General features: G+C 34.5%; 1 protein-coding gene across 4 annotated transcripts in view; it reads left to right on the top strand.

Annotated features, from left to right (window-relative positions):
- Positions 1-19046, top strand: part of NRK (Nik related kinase) — a 133036-nt gene extending 113990 nt beyond the window's left edge. For 2 of the 4 annotated variants that reach the window (XM_044235532.1, XM_044235530.1), the window contains exons 20-26: positions 409-552; positions 3078-3236; positions 7775-7875; positions 10147-10296; positions 13352-13511; positions 16703-16842; positions 18217-19046. In XM_044235532.1, coding sequence (XP_044091467.1) covers positions 409-552; positions 3078-3236; positions 7775-7875; positions 10147-10296; positions 13352-13511; positions 16703-16842; positions 18217-18312 — 950 coding nt within the window. In that variant the 3' untranslated portion in view covers positions 18313-19046. Of the gene's footprint in view, positions 1-408; positions 553-3077; positions 3237-7774; positions 7880-9491; positions 9635-10146; positions 10297-13351; positions 13512-16702; positions 16843-18216 lie in introns of all 4 variants that reach the window. The other 2 variants (XM_044235533.1, XM_044235531.1) reach the window with 2 other exon arrangements.
- Positions 19047-22770: the final 3724 nt, after the last annotated feature.

Here is a 22770-nt window from a genome sequence, read left to right as displayed (position 1 = left end):
GTTATAATTAAGAATGAGGAATCAACCGAATTGAATTCTTCATATTCACTAGACATCTTTTATGTTTAATGGTAATTTTCAAAAAGGTTGACTGATTTTTATAAAGTTTAGGATTCCGCTAAAGGGTGGTGAGATATTTATAAAGTTCTCCTTTTGAGATGCCACACCAGGCACCAGCCAGTAGAAATACTGCCAGAAGTTATTGTCTTCTACATTTTAATGTATTTCAGAGAAATTTGTTTTATTGGTAGAGTTCATTGTTACACAGTATGAGGTTAACATTAGCCTAAAGTGATATGTCATCTTTGCATAGACCAGCGCACTGTAATTGCAAAAGTGCTAATATAAATTCAATTATAAAAATATAATCTGAACTAATATAGCACCTTTCTTTTTATATGCAAACAGGAGTGAATTTGCTGTTGGGAACCCGATCTAATCTGTATCTGATGGACAGAAGTGGAAAGGCAGACATCATTAAACTGATAAAGCGAAGACCATTCCGTCAGATTCAAGTTGTAGAGCCACTCAATTTGCTGATTACCATCTCCGGTTTGTTTAAGAACTAAAATTAGCTAAGTAATTATGTAGATTAATTAGGTTCCAAACTAGGCTAAAGACTTTCTTAGGTAAAAGTAGTCATAGGAAAGCACTTTAAATATAACCTTAAATTGGGACACCAAACTTCCCTACTTATGTTTTCTTATCTATTTATAGTTTATTTTTTTATTATGTTCTGTTAACCACTGTATAGTACATAATTAGTTTTTGAGGTAGTGTTAAAAGATTCTTAAGTTACTCGTAACACCCAGTGCTCATTGTAACACGTGCCCTCTTTAATACCCATAACCCTACTACCCCTTCCCTCAACACCCTTCCCTCTGAAACCCTCAGTTTTTTTTTTCCTGGGATCCATAGTCTCTCATGGTTCATCTCCTTCTCTGATTTTTCCCCCTTCAGATTTCCCTCCTTTCCCCTATGGTCTTCCACACTAATGCTTATATTCCACATATGAGTGAAACCATATGATAATTGTCTTGCTTTGCTTAACTTACTTCACTTAGCATAACCCCCTCCATTTCCACCGATGTCGATACAAACAGTGGGTATTCATCCATTCTGATGGCTGAGTAATATTCCATTGTATATACAAACCACGTCTTCTTTACCCATTCATCTGTTGAAAGATATCTCGGCTCCTTCCACAGTTCGGCTGTTGTGGCCATTGCTGCTATGCACATTGCATGTGCCCCTTCTTTTCACTACATCTGTATCTTTGGAGTAAATACCTTGTAGTACAATTGCTGGGTCATTCTATTTACAGTTTAAACTAACTTCTCACACTCCTTTGGTGTCTGGATATTTGATTGTGATGCACCTTACCTAGGTTATTTGATAAGAGAAAAAAACAAGTCATTTACATCTTTCAGGTCTTTTCTCAGTATCCACTTGCAATTTTACAACTCACAATTTCACCCACCCATGTGTAGATGACCACATCCATCATATACTTTCTTGTAATGTGTTAGAAACAACAAAGAACAAAGTAGACAATAATTGGACAAAAATGAAACTCTGTTGTCCCTGACAGCACCATATCATGAGTACCTACAGACAGGATTAGTAACGAGAATGGATACCCTAAGACCTCCATCTTCCTCCCACATAGTAAACGAACTTCTTAGTTTTGGTCAGCCAGAACCTGAATCTCTGAATACGAGAGAGCAAATAAACAGATGTTAGTAATAATTGTCATTAGTAAACATTACCTGGTATTAGAAAACATTAGTACTGAAGTCAACTATAGGCAAAAGACAACTGACAAAAGGATAGAAAAGTTAAAAAATGGTTTAACTGTAGAATAAAATGATGCTAATTTAAAGGTATTTATATGTGTTTGTGTGTTTCCTGTCTATACCTAAGAGCTATATGGCACATTAATTAATGATTACGTATATACCTAAAAATTATTAACTTTGCTTTAAGTTTTGGTTAGGGGAGACAATCCTCTATAGATTTGCTAAAGCTTCATGATTTTTTATCATGTTTCATTTTATTCATTTATAATTGTTTGAGGTACACAGATGTAATCTTTAGATTTTGAAAACATCTGGGTGGCTTAGAGACTGCACATCTGGATAAGATCTCTTTAATTTTTTTCCAGCTTTCTCTAACCCAAATGTGCCCTTTTTAATGCTTAAATTTTTGTCAAATGTGGATTATTTTTGCATCAAATAATACTGAGAACATCAGTGTAGAAAGATTCCTAATAGTTTAGAGTACAGATTTATTCTACCACTTAAGATTAGAATGGAAATACACATAGATGTCTGAATTCTAATTTTGCTTTAAAAATGTCATGTAAAAACATATATAAAATTAATCACATAAGTAATAATCTTACTGTTGAGCCTAGAAATTTTCTAACAATAAACTGTAAAAAAAGAATACAAAGTCACTACATATGAAAACAAACGTGTAATTCGATGGCTTGTTTTTCCTGAAGGAATTGTAAGAATTTGCTGGGGTTTAGAATTATGAAATTAGCAACAAAGATAAATTTGATTGAGAAAAAAATAATAAAGCTTTTATTTTTTAAGTGTGATGGAATGAAAGAGCACAAAGAGACCCTTCCCACTAGCCCTGTATTCCTAGCAGTCAATAAATCAGACGTCCGTCTCATACATACGTATTACCAAGAACAGCTTCTGGGTCTCCGAATCGCAGAGGGATCATGACTTAGATAAAAGTCAAAGTATGAATGAATGGATGGTAATTCTGTTGCTGTACCATGGCAGTCTTATCCTGTCCCAAAGAAGTATTTTACTTCTCTTCAGACAGGCACATAGGTAGCTGATAGGTATTTTGACTATCTCTTGGAAGTGAGAGGCTTAGAAAGACTTTGCTATCATATTTAAAAACTCTGAAGGGAAAAACTTAGTAGTGTAGTTTTTTCTAAAAGTGCTTTCTACTTTAATGAGAATATTTAGTTAAAAGGACCAAATACATTTATTGTTTTGTTTTTCTAATATATGAAAAAAATAGACTGAATAAAAACACTCCATCTTATCTATCAGGCCATAAGAACAGACTTAGGGTGTATCATTTGACCTGGCTGAGGAACAAGATTTTGAATGATGATCCAGAAAGTAAAAGAAGACAAGAGGAAATGCTAAAGACAGAGGAAGCCTGTAAAGCTATTGATAAGTTGACAGGATGTGAACACTTCAGTGTCCGTAAGTCCCATTTTATGTTTACTATAGCTATATAAAGTTTGCTTTCTTTCAGTTAGTGAAGTACATTATTGTGAGAGGCGAAGTAGATAATGAAAATAATTTGCAACTTCCTATACAAAAATGAGTGAATTTCACTGAAACAATTTCTAGGTCCCCCATGCCACCATCATAGTTGTTGAGAAAATATCATTTAACTTAAAAAGATATTGAAGTTTGGTTTACTTTCTCACCTTTCTCCCCTTCCCAGTCACTCTCATTGTCCAGATAAATTGATACTTCTTTCTTGCTTTATATAACTCCAACCATATTAATGTTCTTGATGCATCTTCAATAACCTGCAAGGAGATTCATATGATATTATCTTTCCTTGGAACAGTTGTAAAATAGAATTACATAATAATTCCACTTTCTTAAATTGGAAAATTTATCTTAATAGTGACCAGGAAGCTTTGCAATGAATCCGAAAGAAAATTCTTCTGTGGTCTACTGGCTCTTGCTCCCACTGTCAATATTTATGGGTATAATTGCTCTGTATTTTCTGTCTAATTAGTGTTTTTTCTTATGTTCTATATGTTTACAATCATTCACTACAAAATGAAGTCATAGCTCCATGGTCTCAGAATCCATCTCTCATTTGTCAACAACTAGAAAGTGATATTATCCCATTCTATTCTGTTTCTGAAGCAAATCCCCTCTATTATCAGCCTTTGTTTTCTTCTTTCCTTTTCATTAATTACCCCTTCAGACAGAGCCACTGGCATAGGTAAGAGATAGTTGGAATCATATAATATGAGTTTTAGCAGGTTATTGTTATTCTGACTGATCATTTTTGTTTTGCATATAAGGACTTTTCCAGAATAGATTTTTGCATCTGTGTATATAAGTAGTCATACACCATTAAAAGGAGAAACGAGGGCGCCTGGGTGGCTCAGTGGGTTAAGCCGCTGCCTTCGGCTCAGGTCATGATCTCAGGGTCCTGGGATGGAGTCCCGCATCGGGCTCTCTGCTCCGCAGGGAGCCTGCTTCCTCCTCTCTCTCTCTGCCCACTTGTAATCTCTCTCTGTCAAATAAATAAATAAAATCTTTAAAAAAAAAAGGAGAAACGAGAACCCAAACAAACCAGGAATTAAATAAGTACACTACTTTCTTCTAGTTTTATGTATCACTGCTCTCCTCACAATCATATGTATTTGGTAGCCAAAGATGAAAGAGTTCCCCAGATGTTAAAGGAGTTTATGTAGCAGAACTGCCTGCATCTTATTAACTTGTAAATTTTTTTAATTCAGTAAGAGTTTACAAAAATGAATTACAATAATACCTTACAAATCTGTGTTCTTGCTAAGGAGATGTACTAGTTAAGATGTGTTTTCCTGGTTGTCCCCATTCTAGCCCTCCCCACCTCTCATAACAACCAGAAACTTTTGTCTACTGGCAGGTGAAACAATAGCATCTTCATACAGTAAGACAGCCATGTACTCATACTTGCATCGAGTTTTCATAGCCTTTCAAGATCCATAAAAGAATTGATTGACACCAATTACTGCCATGTATTAAAATTATAGGAAATGTTAGTTTAACAGAAAATTTCTTTGCTTGTTGGAGGTTAATTAATCATGCTTCTTTGACCGGCTTGGTGACAGTGTAAAAGAGAAAGATAAAATAACTAGAATCAGAGAGAGAGAGAGAGAGAATATGAATAAGAGAAGGGGGATAGAAAGAGAAGCCTTATATTTGGTCTCTGATGAAATCTGACTAGAAAGCTCAGAAGCGATGTTTCTGCCAAGGAAGAAGGCTTTTGGTACAAAATATAAATCTAGCAAGTAGGCCAACATATTCCATAGGAATCAGAAAGTCTATATGAGAGAAAGCATATACTTCTTATTCTTTTTTCTCTTTTCTTTTTAAACCTGCATTGGAATAATTTATATATCAAAAATGTACCCATTTAGAAATGTACAATCAATGGTTTTTAGTATGTTTATGGAGTTGTGTAAACCATTATCATAATCCCATATTCATTTTCCCAAAAAGAACCCCCATAGCCATTAGCAATCACTTCACATTCCACCCTTCTTAACATTCACCTTATTCTCCTCACAGTCCTAAATAACCACTGATCTACTTTCCTTTGCTCTATTTTTTTTCTTTTCTGGACAGTTTATTTAAATGGAATCATATATGGACTTTGTGATAGACTTCTGTCACTTAGTATAACGTTTTCAAGGTTCATGCATGCTATAGCCTGTATCAGTACTTGCTTTTTATTGCTGAATAGTATTGCATTGCATAGATACACCTTTTGTTTATGCAATTTTTATATATCCATTGTTTATATACATTTCCTTTCTCTTGGATAGTATTGCCACACTGTTTTTCAAAGTGGTTGTGCTATTTTACATTGCCATAAGTATGGAGACTCCATTTACTCTTCATCCTTGCCAACATTTGTAGATGTCTGTCTTTTGATTCTAGGTATCTAAGTGAGTGTGAAGTGGCATCTTATTGTAGTATTGATTTATATTTCCCTGATAGCTAATGTTGTCAAGTATGTATGTATGCATGTATGTGTCTTCTACCTATCTATCTATCTATCATATTTTTGGTATTGAGTTGTAAGCATTCTATATATTCTAGATCCTAGGAGCTTATCAGATATATGATTTTCAGATATTTTCTCCCATTTCATAGGTTGTCTTTTAATTTTCTTGACAGTGTCGTTTGATATCCCCAAATTTTAGTTTGGATGAAACCCAATTTATATATTTTTTCTCTTGCTGCTTATGCTTTTCGTGTCAAATATAAAAATCCATTGCCATGAATATCTATCCCTATATATGCCATGAATATCTACCCCTATATATGCTTCTCAGAGTTTTATAGTTTTAGATCTTTGACCCATAGGTCTTTGACCCTTCTGAATTAGTTGCTGTATATGGTGTGAGGTGAGAGGTTCAACTTATTCTTTTGTATGTGAATATTCAGTTTTCCCAGTGCCACTTGTTGAAAAGAGTATTCTTTCCCAACTGAATGATCAGGATACCCACTGACCATAAATGTATGGGTTTATTTGCAAACTCCCAGTTTTAGTCTCTTGATCTATGTATTTATCCTTATCTCAGGATGACACTCTTTTGATTGCTCTAGCTTGTAGTAAATTTTGAATTTGGGAAGTATGAGTCATCCAACTTTGTTTTTCTTTTTTCACAATTATTTTGGCTATTTGGGGCCTCTTCCAATTCCATGTGAATTTTAGGATCAACATTTCCCTTTCTGCATAAGAGGCCATTGGATTTTAATAGCAATTTCATTGAATCCGTAAATACTTTCCCGTTTTTGAAATACTGACATTTTTATTACTTTATTTATTTAGTGACTTAAAGCAAAAGCGATTTATTTTTTTCTCCCAAGTCTTTGAGCTGACCAGGGCTCAGCTGAATTTTTTTTTTAAAGATTTTATTTATTTATTTGACAGAGAGAAATCACAAGTAGTCGGAGAGGCAGGCAGAGAGAGAGGGAAGCAGGCTCCCCGCTGAGCAGACAGCCCGATGCGGGACTCGATCCCAGGACCCCGAGACCATGACCCGAGCCGAAGGCAGCGGCCTAACCCACTGAGCCACTTGATACCTAATGTTACATTAGTTTCAGGTGTAAAATATAGTGCTTCAAATTCTGTGTTTTATGCTGTGTTCATCACAAGTGTAGTTAACATCTGTCGCCATACAACATTATTATAATATCATTTATCGTGTTCCCTATGTTGTACCTTTCATTTCCATGATTTATTCATTCCCTAACTGGAGACTTAAATCTCCCACTCCCCTTCACCCATTTTGCCCATCCTCCACATGCTTTCCTTTTGGCAACTATCAGTTTGATCTCTGTATTTACAGGTCTGATTCTTTTGTTTGTTTATTCATTTTGCTTTTTAGATTACACATGAAGTCATAAGTATAAGTCTTTCTCAGTGTGACTTATTTCACTTAGCAGAATACCCACTAGGTGGGGCGCCTGGGTGACTCAGTTGGTTAAAGCCTTTGCCTTCAGCTCAGGTCATAATCCCAGGGTCCTGGGATCGAACCCAGTATCTGGCTCTCTGCTTGGCAGGAAGCCTGCTTCCTCCTCTCTCTGCCTGCCTCTCTGCCTACTTGTGGTCTCTGACTGTCAAATAAATAAATAAAATCTTAAAAAAAAAAAGAATACCCTCTAGGTTCATCCATGTATTGGCCTCTTAACAATGTTAAGTCTACCCATCCATTAACAGAGGAAATCTTTCCATTAATTTGTCTTAATTCCCTTCAACAATGTTCTATGGTTTTCAGTGTATAGAGTGCTCTTAAAGGCCAATACATACACTTCATAAGACTAGATAGTTTTGTCACCTTTTGGGGGGCATCAAATTGAAAGTAAATAGCTTTTCTAAAAATATATGATCTGCACTCTTATGTTGTAGTTGTGATATTTTTCATGACTAACGCAAATACTACAGTGTTCTTGTTAACTCTGTGGCATTGTTACTTCTCTGTATTTTATCATTGTAGTTCAGCATGAAGAAACAACATATATTGCAATTGCTTTGAAATCATCAATTCACCTTTATGCTTGGGCACCAAAGTCCTTCGATGAAAGCACTGCTATTAAAGTAAGTGGTCTCCTTCTTCTTTGGATCATATGATTTTCTTTTGAGAAATTGTAAACAGAGCAATATTTTTTAAATATAGTAGCAAAAATGTATACCATTCTTCTACAGTTAATGTAATGTGAATATACCATGTCAATAATTATCATTTAACCCTTTATTAGATAATTCACAGGCACCACAGCAAGGGAGAATATGAGGGAAATCCTTGATCCCTCCCCTTAAAGGACCTCCCTACCAGCTTCTCACTCCCAATTCCCATAGTCAACATGAAGACCTTCTCTTCTAGAGCCCCAAACACAGCCTTTTGGTGCCACCCCAATGACTTGAAGCTAGAAAGTCCCTGTTCTCTCTTAGTGGGGGGTGGAGAGCAGAGGGAAAGTAAGGAAAGGTGTGGCAATGGTAGAAGGGGGAGCCCCATTGGAAGAGGAATGAGGGAAGAGGAAGACTTTGCTCTAATTACCAGGGCTATAATAGATGGGGGTGGGGAGGAAAGGGAAGGGCGGGTCTATATTTCTTCCAAGCTGGAACTCTAAACACATTTCTCTCCAGAACTATTACAAGGAATGGTGGTTAGGCTTATTTGGATTACCAGTAATATTTCCACCTTTATTATGGTTTAACTGAACTTCTATGGATCAGCCTCTTAAGGTAACCAATTGGTGTCCCTAACAGTTAAGTTGATAATGACTTTTTAATCTCATCTCATAGGCTGGGGATTCTTTTTATCTTTATTATTTTTAATAATACTCCAGAATTCCATGTCATTAGGATTATTTTGTGTTTATTCCATAACAGTGAGGACTGATTAATGAACTGGGAGCATTATATAGAGTCCAGTAACCCCTAATCTGGAATGTACATCAAAATCATCTGGAGCATTTGTTAAAAGTTTAGATGTCAGACCCAACCTCAGGCTGAATTAGTAGGTCTGGAGTGTGGCCTGGGAATCTATATTTTTAGCAAATGTTCCAGTTGGCTTTGAACTAGTTGGTCCATGGACAAGTTTTTACAAAGCAATGATTAAGGACACGTCACGATAGACTCCAGCCAGGTATTTGTGATATATTTTTGTATCTTAGATCAAGGTCTGCTTACATGCTATATTTTGCAGCCAAAACATCACATGTATGCAATAAAGATGGACTAATTTTTATGACTACCCCTCTATATCTATTTGTACAATAAATATGTTCATTTGTAAATAGCACAGACTATAATATACACAGTCTGTGTCTGACAAAAATTATATCTCTGATCTGATCTCCCTAAATTGGGCCTTGGGTCAGCTCTCCGTATTTGGATATGGGTTTGTTCTTGGCTGTCTGCTGATTGGTCAGAGCTGCCTGATATGGAGCTGGAAAACATAGAAGATAAGTACCAACAGTCTGTCTAGATTGATATACAGTTTCTGGTCTAAGTCCTCCCTCCAGTTCTTGAATCTCACCTCATGACTACAATATGGTGAATCCTGGGATGTCCAGTCCTCTACTGTGACCTGAACTTGGCAATGAATCCTGTTTGGCTTTTTGTTTCTTTGGACTAGGAACCATAGGAGCCTAGAGTACATCCAGTCTATGGTAGGTTAACATGTCTGGCCTTTTTCATTCCCTACCAAGTATGCATTGATCAATCAGCAGACTCTGAAGGAGATTACATGTCCTATGAAGCCTATATACGAATACTGGCAAAAATACAGGCAGCTGATCCAGCGAACCGGTTTAAGAGACCAGATGAGCTCCTTCATTTGCTGAAGCTCAAGGCAAGGAATTTAAAGACAACAAACAGAGTGATGAGCCATACAAGGTTCTTATGATCATTGGAGATCCGGCCTCTGAAGAGAAACTCAAAATTTAGAACCTGAATATAATTATGTTCTTTTTTTTAAGACTGTATTTATTTATTTGACAGAGAGAGACACAACAAGAGAGGGAACACAAGCAGGGGGAGTGGGAGAGGGAGAAGCAGGCTCCCCACTGAGCAAGGAGCCTGATGTGGGTCTCAATCCCACGATCCTGGGATCATGACCTGAGTCAAAGGCCGATGCTTAACAACTGAGCCACCCAAGCACCCTATAGAACCTGAATATAATTATGTTCTTGTGGTAGTAACAGACCTAAGAAAAAGTTATAATACATAGTCTAAATATATTGTGTAATTTAAAGAATCAACCAGGGTTTTATAAACCTGTTAAACAAAAGAGCAGGGGGAAGTTTTGCCTTAGTCAGAGTGTCATTTTTGGCCTTTTGGCCATATTTGGTTTTATATCTACAGGTGTTTCCAACAGCTGGTCATAAGCCAGTGACAGTTGACCTGGCTATTGGTACTGAAAAGAGACTAAAGATTTTCTTCAGCTCAGCAGATGGATATCACATCATTGATGCAGAATCTGAGGTTATGTCTGATGTGACTCTGCCAAATAACGTAAGATTCCTAGAAATTATTGTACACCATGATTTGAGTTTTTCCTATTGTCAAAACTCTTAAAGGTTTAAAAGTATGATTATTAATATCTGTACTGGAACTGAAACCTAAAAGGTAAGTATAGAATGTCAGAAAGTAGTAAGGGATAAGCAGAAATGACTGATGGTTTCTTAGTCCACACGGCTGAGTCTATTCTTCAGATAGATTTTGTTTGTCTGGCACAGTTTTTTTGTTTGTTTTTAAATGAATTGAGTCTACACTTAAAAATCTGGACTTCCGTTGATGAAACAAAAGAGCTGATAACATCTGACTGTTATTACTATCTGGCCATTATCAACTGGAAATGATTCATACCTGCCCCCTTTTATTTAATTTTTTTATGCCTGCCCTCTTTTGGATGGACTATATACTAAACATTGTGTATCCATTCACCTTTATATATTTATAATAACCAGTCTTAGATGAGTGAGTTTGCAATCTTTCCTTTCAGTCTTTCTGCACCCTATAATACATAAACAGATTCTTTAAAAATTACACCAGTATTGCAGCATTATCATCCTCCTTCTTTATCCATATTGTAGAACTTTAACCACGATATATAGCAAATTATCATAAAGTGTTCTCTTATAGTATCAATTATGGTTAGACTTTCTGATCAAGGGATTCAGCATTTTAAAAGCTAATGCACTTCAGCTCTTAACTCTTAAATGATTATAAATAATAACTCTATGGCACAATATCTAAAATATGGATAATTATAAAAATAGTATATATATATCATTTATATAGAGTTCAAACATAATACCCCATATACACATGCACCATACAAAATATAATTCTACTGTGTCTCAGATTTGATGGTAGCAATGATGTTTGTTTTATGGAAAATGATGTTTAAAAGAAAGGGCTGAACCAACAAACCCCTCTTCATCCTTTTTTAATTCCCCAGTTTGTTGACAACTAAAATTTCAGGAGTTTAGCATTATATAAAGTCAAGAAGAAAACTTTTAAGTACTTTAAATCAATCACTGTAGTAATGTGATATTTTGCATACCTTTCAGATTGTCTCATAAATCTCTAACAAATTCCATAGAGCAATTGTCAAACAATTAGTGGAAACACTAAAAAATTTTTGGTCATATTAACAATACAATTAACTCATAATTCAGTTGTCATCTATGAACATATAGAAATCACCCTGTTTATAATGTAGAAAATGTTTAACTGAGCCCAGCCAAAGCCGCTTAGATATGAGTTCAGATTAATATTAATATAAATATTATAGTACTTTTCAGTTGGAGTGTTTCATAGCTTCCTGCATCTTGTTTTTTTTATGTAATGGCCAATAACCTTTATTTTGAAGCTAGTTCCATATTAAACATTGCAATATCGGTCCAAGTTTATACTTATTTGAAACATCACTCAAGAAGATTGCACTCTGGTGCTCGCTTCGGCAGCACATATACTAAAAAAAAGAAGATTGCACTCTGTGTTCCACTTGATTACCAATTTTTAAAAAAATATATTTTCTGACCTAATTAGGATAACTTAAATATATTCAAAAATAATATTTTTAGCTAAATGCCCTAGTGTCCTGACCCAATAAAAGAGAAAGAACTCTAATAAAAGGGAGGGAAGTGTCTTCTGAAACAGAATGTACTAAAAATTATATTTTTCAAAGAGTGCCAGATTACAAAACCTGTAATGTTATAAGGGAGCCAACCTATAATGCTACAAGGGAGCCATGTGTGCTAAAGAATATCTGGTTACTGCTGGAATCATCTGAGAAACAAGGAATTACCTCTGGGGCTTTCTGGATTTGCAGCAGTCCAGCTTTATTCTAAACAGATTCTTTTTGAGGCAATCTTTTTCTTGCAATTTCTTTTTCTCTCTTCCTTCGTCTCTTTTCTGATTCAATTGCTCATGCAAGTGCCCAGGGAACGTATTAAAATTGCTTTTTGCCTCTGGATCCCCATTTTAGTTTTAAGGATTGTTGTTGCTGAGACATGGCCTCAAGCACTTGGCCTGAGTACGCTGGGTTTGGCAAGTATAGTTTCTGACCTTTTTTTCTTGTAACTTGCTAATTTAGAGAAATAATAAATGAATGTAATTGTTAATTTCTCAGGGAAATACTATTGATACGGCAATTTCTGTAGCTTACGTAAATTTTGTCACATTGTTTTATACATCATAAAATTTACAAATTCTTATATATTTCTTAGTATTTGATATTATGTTACCTAATACAGCTCTGTATTTATATATTGAAGACATTTAGTGATTTATAAATTAGATTAAAAAGCCTGCATTTTTTGTGAAGGGAGAATGACTTATATTTCAAGTAATGATAAATATTTTAAAGTTGCCCCTTATAAACATTTTAAGCTCAAGCTATTTTTTTTAAGATTTTATTTATTTATTTGACAGAGAGAGAGAAAGCACAAGTAGGCAGTCGGCAGGCAGAGGGAGAGGGAGAAGCAGGCTCCCTGCCGATCAGGGAGCCAGATGTGGGACTCGATCCTAGGGTCCCGGGATCATGACCTGAGCGGAAGGCAGCCACTTAACCAACTGAGCCATCCAGGTGCCCTAAGCTCAGGCTATTTTTAAGTTAATTTTCTATTTTTGATTTAAATGAATTGGGTAACCAATGCTTGTGTATTTGTTAGTTGGTTTGCATATTCATTGCTGAATTATTCATTAATGTGCTGAAATGAATCTGAAGTCCCACTCTGTAACAAGTAACGTTTCTTCTATCATTATACACATTTTGTTAAATTTCAACAAATTTTTCTCTGTTGGAAATGTATCTCTGTTTTATTCAAACAAAGTTTTCTCTTAAATATAAAGGACACTATTAATCAGTAATGCCTTAATGACCTAGGAAAAGCTCTTTTCAAGTGTTGGATAACATGTTATTTAATATTAATATAGAAGTTTCTTTTCCTCCCTGCACTTCAAACTCTTTTTCGGTCTTTATTGCTCAGCCAAGCTGCTTCAGTTAAAGTAGTAGTAATAAAATGTTGGACATATAAATCTTTATGAAACATAATTCCAGCCCCTGGAAATCATTATACCACAGAATATCATCATTTTACCTGATTCCTTGGGAATTGGCATGATGCTCACTTTCAATGCTGAAGCCCTTTCTATGGAAGAAAATGAACAACTCTTCAAGAAGATCCTTGAAGTGTGGAAAGACATACCATCTTCAGTAGGTATGTACAAAAGTTTTTCTCTTTTATATGATCTCAGAGAAAGTTCTGTTTTCTGAAATATCATATTTTCTCAAGGTTAATTAATCAGCTTAATTTAGGATACTGTATACTTATGCCCTTAGTAAGATGTGTATGTCCACCATATGTTTAATAAACTCACAAAGCTACCACAAAGAGATTAATTTTGACTATCTTAGTTGTTCGTGTAAAATAGTAATATAATTAAACTAGGGAAGAAATTCCTTTCCACAATAATTTGTAATTTTATTTTAACTCCCTTTGCTTACACATTTTATGCAGATGTTGGAAATGCTCCTCACCCTGATCTTGGGGGTTTACCTTTATCTTAGGAGACTGCCAAATAATCATAAAAGAAGAGCAGACTATTTCTATTTCACATAGTAAATAGTGTTTTATTTAGAGAGTGATAATCCTGTGAAGAATCAAATACAAACTAAGTATGTGACATTTTGGTTGTCACTAGGATTTCATCATTCTTCATTTACAAAAGAGATAAATATGACTGTCTGGAATACCTATTAGGTACTATCCAGATGGCAACATAAAGAAATAAAGAAAACTGCCTTTCATCTTCATCATGCCAGGACGTTTTTTTTTTTTCTTCTTGATGAATGCAGGACTGCTGATCTGGAAAAGATGAATAACTTGAGACCTTGTGTATGTCTCTGAGGCTTGGTGACTATAAAGGTGATTCTAGACAAAGAGTAGAATGCATATGAACAGTACAATTATTAGGGAGAGTAGAATGATTTGATGGAGGACAAATGTTCCTGAAAAGAAGAGGGGATTAATGAAGCAAAAAAGAAAAAGGGGGAAAGAGAAGTAAAGGGAAGGAAAGAGAAATAGAGGGAAAGGCAGTTTGTTTCTTAAGGACCCAACAGCTTCTGAAATCTTTATGAAATGGTTAAATGTGTTCCCCAGGCAGCTTTAAAGACCAGTTTGAAATGCTTGTTAATGAACATTTTTTTCATTATGAGATGATGGCACTTTACATTGCATCTGCAGAATCCTTTCTTTTTACAATTATAGTGTTAACAATGTCCTGAAAACCTCCTCCAATTTCTTCAAACAGGGAAGAACTCCCTTAGTTCCTCCTTCAAACAAGGAAGAACTCTTAAAACCATTTTAAAATAAAAACCATTTTATTTTATATAAAAACCATTTTATTTTATATGAAATAAAAACCATTTTATATAAGCATATAATAAATGCTTATAAGTGACAGAAAAAGAAACTGAAGATAACAAATCTTGTTCTAACCTTTACAGTGATATTTTGTGATCAGTATGTTAATCAGAAATTGAAATAAAGAAATTCAGTTCAAACAGGAAACTGAGCAAACATCTATGTTTATGCCACTAGACACTCATAGGAATCAAAGAGGTCTTAAAATGTCATCTGGTAAGCTCTTGTCCTTAGGCAGAACAATTTCTGACCTAAAACAAAAAGCTATTTTAAGTTGAAAGGATTTGAAACACATCTCTCTCTATGTAAATAAATTATAGCACTATAAGAATGTGATATTTTGGTTTGTGTATTAAGGATATTTTGAGAATATACTAAGGACTGTAGTATAACATTTATATTAAGGAAATCAATTTCCCTTTCTGTCTAAAAACAACTGCTTTGCTATTTAAAACTAACCTAGATCCAGATTTCCCCAATCTAAAATTTATATTTCTTGAGATATAATAGGTATTTTCAATAATAAAATCATTGCTTTGTATTTTCAAACAAATATATAGAAGCATAGCAATCACAGCAGGTGTCACTAAGCATTCTCATTCCAAATCATTGGATCCCACTTCATAAGCAAGCTAACTCAGTCGCTAGGTTAAATGGCAAATTAATGTTTTTCAGAATTAAAGTAGAAATTGTGTGTTGTCATATGAACAGTGTGTTTGGACTCAGCAGGTATTAAATTTATAATTTTTTTGCTCTGTGTGGTTGTTGACAAAATACCAATTTTAATGAACTATTCACATAGGTGATAAAAATAAGTGAAACCATATGTTAATTGACTTTCTTTGTTTGACTTACTTCACTCAGCATAATCTCCTCCAATCCCATCCATGTTGATGCAAAATTTGGGGGAATGGGTGAGCCTGGTGATGAATATTAAGGAGGCCATGGATTACATGGAGCACTGGGTTTTATATGCAAAGAAGGAACCACGGAACTCTACATCAAAAACGATGTACTGTGTGGTGACTAACACAACACTATAAAAAATATTGATATTATTTTAAATACAAGATTGAATTTATTTATGGAAATTTACTTTCCTATGAGGTATAGGAAAAAAATCAACTTAAAAGCTAAGCATTTAATATTAATACTGCTCCCTGTGTCAGAAAATACCTCACAGAATCAGCTGAGTATGTGGTTATTTACATAATTAGGTTTTCTACTTTAAGGCAATTGTCATTTTTTTTAAATTGAAGCATAGTTGACATACAATGGTATATTAGTTTCAAATACACAACATGGTGATTTTATAATTCTATGCACTATTCAGTGCTCACCATGATAAGTGTAGTCACAATCTATCAACATCCATTTGTCATAATCTTTATTGTTACCACATAGGTGACACAAGGTCCAAAAGTTAAAATCTTAATAAAATTTCCCGAGTCAGACTCAACCTAAACAGTATCAAATTAGGTTTAGTTCTGCTTATAATGTGGTCATTCATCGACTTGAATTAGAGTTGCTAAAGTCATTATTTGAACAAGTCATTTTTAACAGTTTTAATTTTGAAGTTAGTTGGGTTTTTATGTATGTCACTTGAGCACAAATAAAAACCCTTATGAAATGCTTTACCTCAACTAAACTGGAAAATAAATGGCTGTTGGTGGATTTTACTTTCTACAAACAGGGTAAAATTAATGCTTATCTTTTCCTGTGATGTTAGAGAATAGGAATATAAAAACAAATTAAGATCCAGTTATTCACTGTTGATCACAATTTTAACAGTGGATAGCTTGCTTGAATACCACTGCTGAAAAGCATAATGGTCAAATGATTAACTATAGAAGGAGGAAAATCAGAATGTGTTTACCTGCACTGTAATAATGAGTGTCTTAATAATCAAATGTTGACTGTGGTTATAATTTGCTATTACTAATAGAAAAAATTGTATTTTTCTGATTTTTACATTTTTCCTGTAGCTGTTGAGTGTACACAGCGAACCACAGGATGGGGCCAAAGGGCCATTGAAGTCCGCTCTTTGCAGTCAAGAGTTCTGGAAAATGAACTGAAGCGCAGGTCAATTAAGAAACTGAGATTTCTGTGTACCCGAGGTGACAAGGTATTGTTTATATCTCCCAGTTAAAGCAAAAATAAAGCAGGCAATGAAAATTAAGTAAGAAAATCCTTTTTAAAAAGAAAATCCTTTTCCTTCTGGCTATAAATATATTTGTGGTATAATTCCCAAATTGGCAAACTATTGATAAAAACAAGTTTTCATTTTCCAGTAGAATATCCCATTTTACAGGAAAGAAAAATAAATTGAAATTTGTCAATTATTTGTGTAATGTGATCAGTTTTAACAACCAATTCAGATAGTTTCAATGGAAAATATGCTTTGTATGAAATCATTACAGTCTCTACATACAATGAGAAATAATAGCATGAAAAAATAATCGTAATAAAACTAGGAAACATCCACATTTTGAAATGATTGCAGAGGATTCAAACTAACACCAGAACAAGCAAGGTTAAGCATTGTGCATGAAGAAAAGTACTCGTTTGCAGTATGAAGGAATATAATGGGAAGAACCAGTGTTCAAGGTCAGATAGACTTAGCATGCAGTCCCGACTCTGTCACCTAACGAGGTGTAAGAACCTGGAAATTTGATTAATCTTCTTGGGTTATAGTTCCTTCATCTCCAAAATGAAAATATTAATAACTCCTCTGGTAATAATTTTGAAAATTAATGATAATGTATACATAGTAAGCGTCTCACAGATTGCCTGGCACATAAAATGTGTTAAGTCAAGGGTAGCTAGTATTATCATTGCTATCATCATCAGTATCAAAACCCTTCCAAGTATATTCATTGTGGATGTGGAAAACCTTACTCCTAAAAAGAAGACCTCTGTTTGCTATTTATGTTCATGCTCTGTTTTAATTTTCTTTAAGGCACAGATCATATTCATAAGACATGTTCCTCTCTAAGCTGGTTAGTTTAACTCAATATCATTCTATTGATGTCAGCCCATTTCACTGAAATAGAAAATCCCTCACCAAGTAGAAAATTTCAGTGGCCTCTTAAATACCAGCAACAATGGTAAACAACATCAAATAATTTAATCATTTCCTTATACTAAAAGAAAAAGTAAAGCCAACTTGAGTAAAATTAGATTTTTTTAAACCAAATGGAATCCTTAAACAAAACTAATCAAGAATGTCCGCAGATGAGTGCCACACCAAAACTTAATTTTATTTAAACCATATGAAGTACCATTCAATAGAATATGGTATGATTTTTTTTAATATATAATTTAGATTTCATACCAATTTAAAGTCTTGTTCTTTCAGTAAATCCTGTTCAGTAAACAGTATGGCTTAATATTTTAATTTGTTAATGTGGAATAATTGAAATTATAGTTCTATCTGTCATGTATCAAGTTACAAGATATTAAATATTTACTGATGGTGTCTTTTTTTCTCTTTTTAAAGCTATTCTTTACCTCTACCCTGCGTAATCGCCACAGCCGGGTTTACTTCATGACCCTTGGAAAACTTGAAGAGCTCCAAAGCAATTATGGTGTTTAAAAGGTTCTAATGATATATTACAACATTTACAAGTATCATAAATACACAATTTACATCTTAAAATTTCTGAGATTAAATAAACATTCAGTTTTATTGTTAGGGAAAAATTAAATCAGATACTTTACTTTTAATGTAGCACAAAATAGTTCTAATGAGAAATGCATCTTTATATATAAAATTAACTATAGCAAGCTCTATGTACTCCAATGGTGTACGATATCTTTTGCACAAACTTTGTAACTTTTGTTACTGTGAATTCAAATATTACTCTTTGGACAGTTTGGACAGTATCTACATTCAGATTTTTCTACATGGAGTGAAGAAACTTGTAATGACTTAGGTTCCAAATAGCTTTCAAAATAACTGGCCCTGAGTGAGGTTTTTCAGAAAAAAATAAAAATGACAACAAACAATATGCACATTTGTAAAGTCATATAAAGAACCAAAGTTTAGATTATTAAATGAAAATAATAAGGACTATGCTATAAACCAGACTAACGCCGAACAACCTGCATGCCTGGAGAAGACTGCAGTGATAAAGGGGTAAAGGCCACCCATTCTTACTGTTCTTTGTCAGTTAAACTCCCAGTCAACGACCAGTTGTGCTTTTTCATTACCATGTTAAGCTGGTTTCCTCCTGATAAGGAGGAAGAAACTCTTAGATGCTTGATTTTCCTCACAAGCCCTGAAGATGTGCAATCACTGTTAAAAAAAAAAAAAAAAAAACCAACACCAAATAATACCCTCGCAACCCTGAATACAGGACTGAACTCCTAAACACATGTACTGTACAAAGAGTTTTTTAAAATACTTTAAACTAGGCGTCAAATTCTAACCCCCAAAGACAGATTGGTTGATTTATCAAAAATTTTATTTGGCCAACAGTGGGACCATCAGACAATGTAGGATATTTTCACCAACCCAGATTAAACCATATAAATTTTCCCCCAGTTATAAAGAAAAAGAACAAAATGTAACCACAAAAACCTTGGCTGCTAATACTTATGTTTTTCCTATTTCTAGTTCTGTAAAATCAGAAATTAATCTAAAAGTGATAAATCTACATACTGAAACTTAATGTTTAGGTAAAGAAAGAAAAGAAATGAAAAGAAAAAAAAAGAAGAAAGATTTTGAAAAAAAGTATAACTTTCATCAAATTTAGAGTAGTGAAAACCATGCTAATCCATCACCCAATATGTTATAGATGCCATAAATAGGTGGTGACTGCTACCTGGTGAAAAGCATAATTTCTGCAATATCCATCCTCAATACCATGGTTAGTTCTGGGGCAATAGAGAAGCAACAGAACTACCGCAAAGTATACCTCAGTATAATTCCTCTAGTTCTGCTTCATAAGTATGAAGACAGGCTAGTGGGATAATAATTTTCAAACTACCTGGTTAACCAAAATACAAAAGCAGCTGACTGTGTGTGATTTCAAGATAGCACATTATTTCTTGACACCTTGGTGCCAAGAATGATGATTTGGATTTTCCTAACAACTTATGTCAAGAGTGTTGTCTCTCAAATGAGAATTTAGGAGAACCTAAATCCATGAAAGAAAGAAATAAATGTGATTCACATTTCTCTTACTGTGACACAATAATGTGATCCTAAAACTGGCTTATCCTTGAGTGTTTACAACTCGAATGATTTTTTAAATGCAGTAGTTTAAAGAGAAAACAAACATTTATGTCAAATTATTTCCTTAGAAGTAGTATTCATTACTATAAATTTGTACACCAATAAGCCATGGGGAACTTTGTGCAAGTACCTCATTGCTGAGCAAATGGAGCTTGCTATGTTTGAATTTCAGAAAATTTTCTCATTTAAGTAGTGTGTAGAATCAAGTTTTTTAAGAATACATTTTTTCTTCATAATATTTACTTAAAGTTAAGATTAAAAGACAAGTTTTATCTTAAAGTAATATTTTTAAGGCAGTAAGTCAGTAAACTATTTTAGGAAGCCAACTCCCATTGTGCTTTGTGGCTGTTATTCTAGTAAGCAGAGACCATAGTGAACTGAATCTACAGAGATGTCCCAAAGTAAACAAACAAGAAAAATTGTAGATGTGTAACTGAACTTTAAAGTATGGGGTGTTAATAAAGAAAGGAAGCTGGGCACATATCATGAAGGGAGATTGAAATCTGGAGTAGCTCAATAGAAAGGATTGAAAATATTTAAAGTGGTTCATGAGTAATGAATATTCCCAATTTTGCTGTTACTCTATCCGGATTTTTTATATCCTTTGCCAGCTGAAACAAGAAAGTGAAGAGATAATTAAATTTTATAGTCAGTGCACAATAATAGAAGAAATTACGTCTATACCTCACTTTGTAGATGAGTACATGGAAGCCCCAGCTCTTTACAGAAGCAATGAAGGGGGACTCCTGCCCAACCAATTCCCCAGCTATATGATTGAAACATGAAAGTTCAAGCAAGTTGTGAGTAGCACTGAGACAGAATACAGTTTTATTTTAGTGTACTTAAGTTTTTACACTAATGCCCTTGTCCAGAATAAAAGACACTGTTCAAAATATTTGAAAACTAGAAAATGATATATAAGAAGAGTTGACAAGAAAAGCTCTGAGTGATTAGGTCTGTTGAGGTAAGCTAAGAGCCCCAGAGGAAATAGTAAGAAAGGATAATCATTTAGATAGTAAAATAGGAAAAGCAGAAATTATACATGGGCACATACACACATGTACACATATATACATTCATACACACAAACCATTAGAATGCATAATTTTTAATATGTTTAGTGCTACCAGTATCTAGAGAAAACAATCACTAGGTATTTTCTGTGAAAACTACTTTAATTGAAACAGTATTCATAAAACTAGGAATAATGCCACATGCATTCAATGGGATCTTTTAAATATCTTCAATTCTTTTTTTAAAAATGTACCTATTTAAATCAATTTGTATTCAGGCTGTGCTTTAACTTTAAAAATTATTGAAATAATCTTTGAGACTGTTAATTGTTTCATTAGAAAATCTGCAATGAACCATTGTTCAACCTCTAAAAATAAACATTTTTTAAAAATTATTGAATGATATCATTATTTGAAATACTTTTGTCAATGCATCAGAATTAGGATTTGTTCAGGGGCTATATATTTCTTTCAAGTATGTAATAAGGCACTGATTGGAGGATGTTAGGGGTTTTACTTGTTCCATTAGGAATGCTGGCTAAGGAGGGTTATATTGATATGACTCAAATTTTTCTAGGTACAATTGTGGAATTAGAAACCAATTCATTTTCCTCAAAATGTGTGGGACTTTACAGAGACAAACAGCATTACACAGCATAGGTAAAACCCAAGGACGTTTTTATCTGGCCCCCTTCCCATCCCATCCCAGTGTCTTGAAGTCCAGTGGAGAAGTAAGAGGAGAAAACTTATACAAAGAGAGAAGTAAAGGATTTATAGTTTTGGGGAACCTGGGTGGTTCAGTGGATTAAACCTCTGCTTTTGGCTCAGATCATGGTCTCAGGGACCTGGGATTGAACCCCTCATGGAGCTCTCTGTTCAGCAGGGAGCCTGCGTCCCCCTCTCTCTCTGCCTACCTCTCTGCCTACTTGTGATCTCTCTGTCAAATAAATAAATAAAATCTTTTTAAAAAAGATTGATAGTTTCTGGGCGCCTGGGTGGCTCAGTGGGTTAAGCCGCTGCCTTCGGCTCAGGTCATGATCCCAGGGTCCTGGGATTGAGCCCCGCATCGGGCTCTCTGCTCAGCAGGGAGCCTGCTTCCTCCTCTCTCTCTGCCTGCCTCTCTGCCTGCTTGTGATCTCTCTCTGTCAAATAAATAAATAAAATCTTTAAAAAAAAAGATTGATAGTTTCTTAGCATTCAAGAAAGTGTTTAGTGCAGACTGATTTTTGAAAATGGAAAATGGATTAATTATGGCAGGTTGTCAAGGAGATAAGAGGAATGACACTTCTTTCAGCAGATCACAGAAGCATTAGAGTCATGGTCTCATGAGGATTTTATTGGCTTGGAACATTCCAGAGAAAAGTTTATCAAGCTTCCCCATTAGGGCCAGCTGAGTGTGGTGCTAATTTGTCAAGTGTGTCAAGTCATCCACGAGTTGGGTTACCTGGACATGATAAGCTCATCCAGGCTTTCAGAGTCTAAATTCAAAGTGCTTCTTCGATCAAACTAACCATTCAGCTTAATACATAGTGCCCACATGGAGGACATTAGGAGAAGGAAAGGAAAAGTGAATTGGGGTAAACTGGAGAGGGAGACAAAGCATGAGAGACTATGGAGTCTGAGAAACAAACTAAGGGTTTCGAAAGGGAAGAGGTGGGGGGATGGGTTAGCCAGATGGTGGGTATTAAGGATGGCACATATTACATGCAGCACTGGGTGTGGTGCATAAATAATAAACCTTGGAACACTGAAAAAAAATTAAAAAATATATAGTGCCCACAGGCTTCAATTATTTTAAGGG

The sequence above is a fragment of the Neovison vison genome, chromosome X (genome assembly GCF_020171115.1).
Source record: "Neovison vison isolate M4711 chromosome X, ASM_NN_V1, whole genome shotgun sequence".
NCBI lineage: Eukaryota > Metazoa > Chordata > Mammalia > Carnivora > Mustelidae > Neogale > Neogale vison.
Note: the sequence above shows the minus strand (reverse complement) of the source record. Positions and strands in the feature narration are given on the sequence as shown.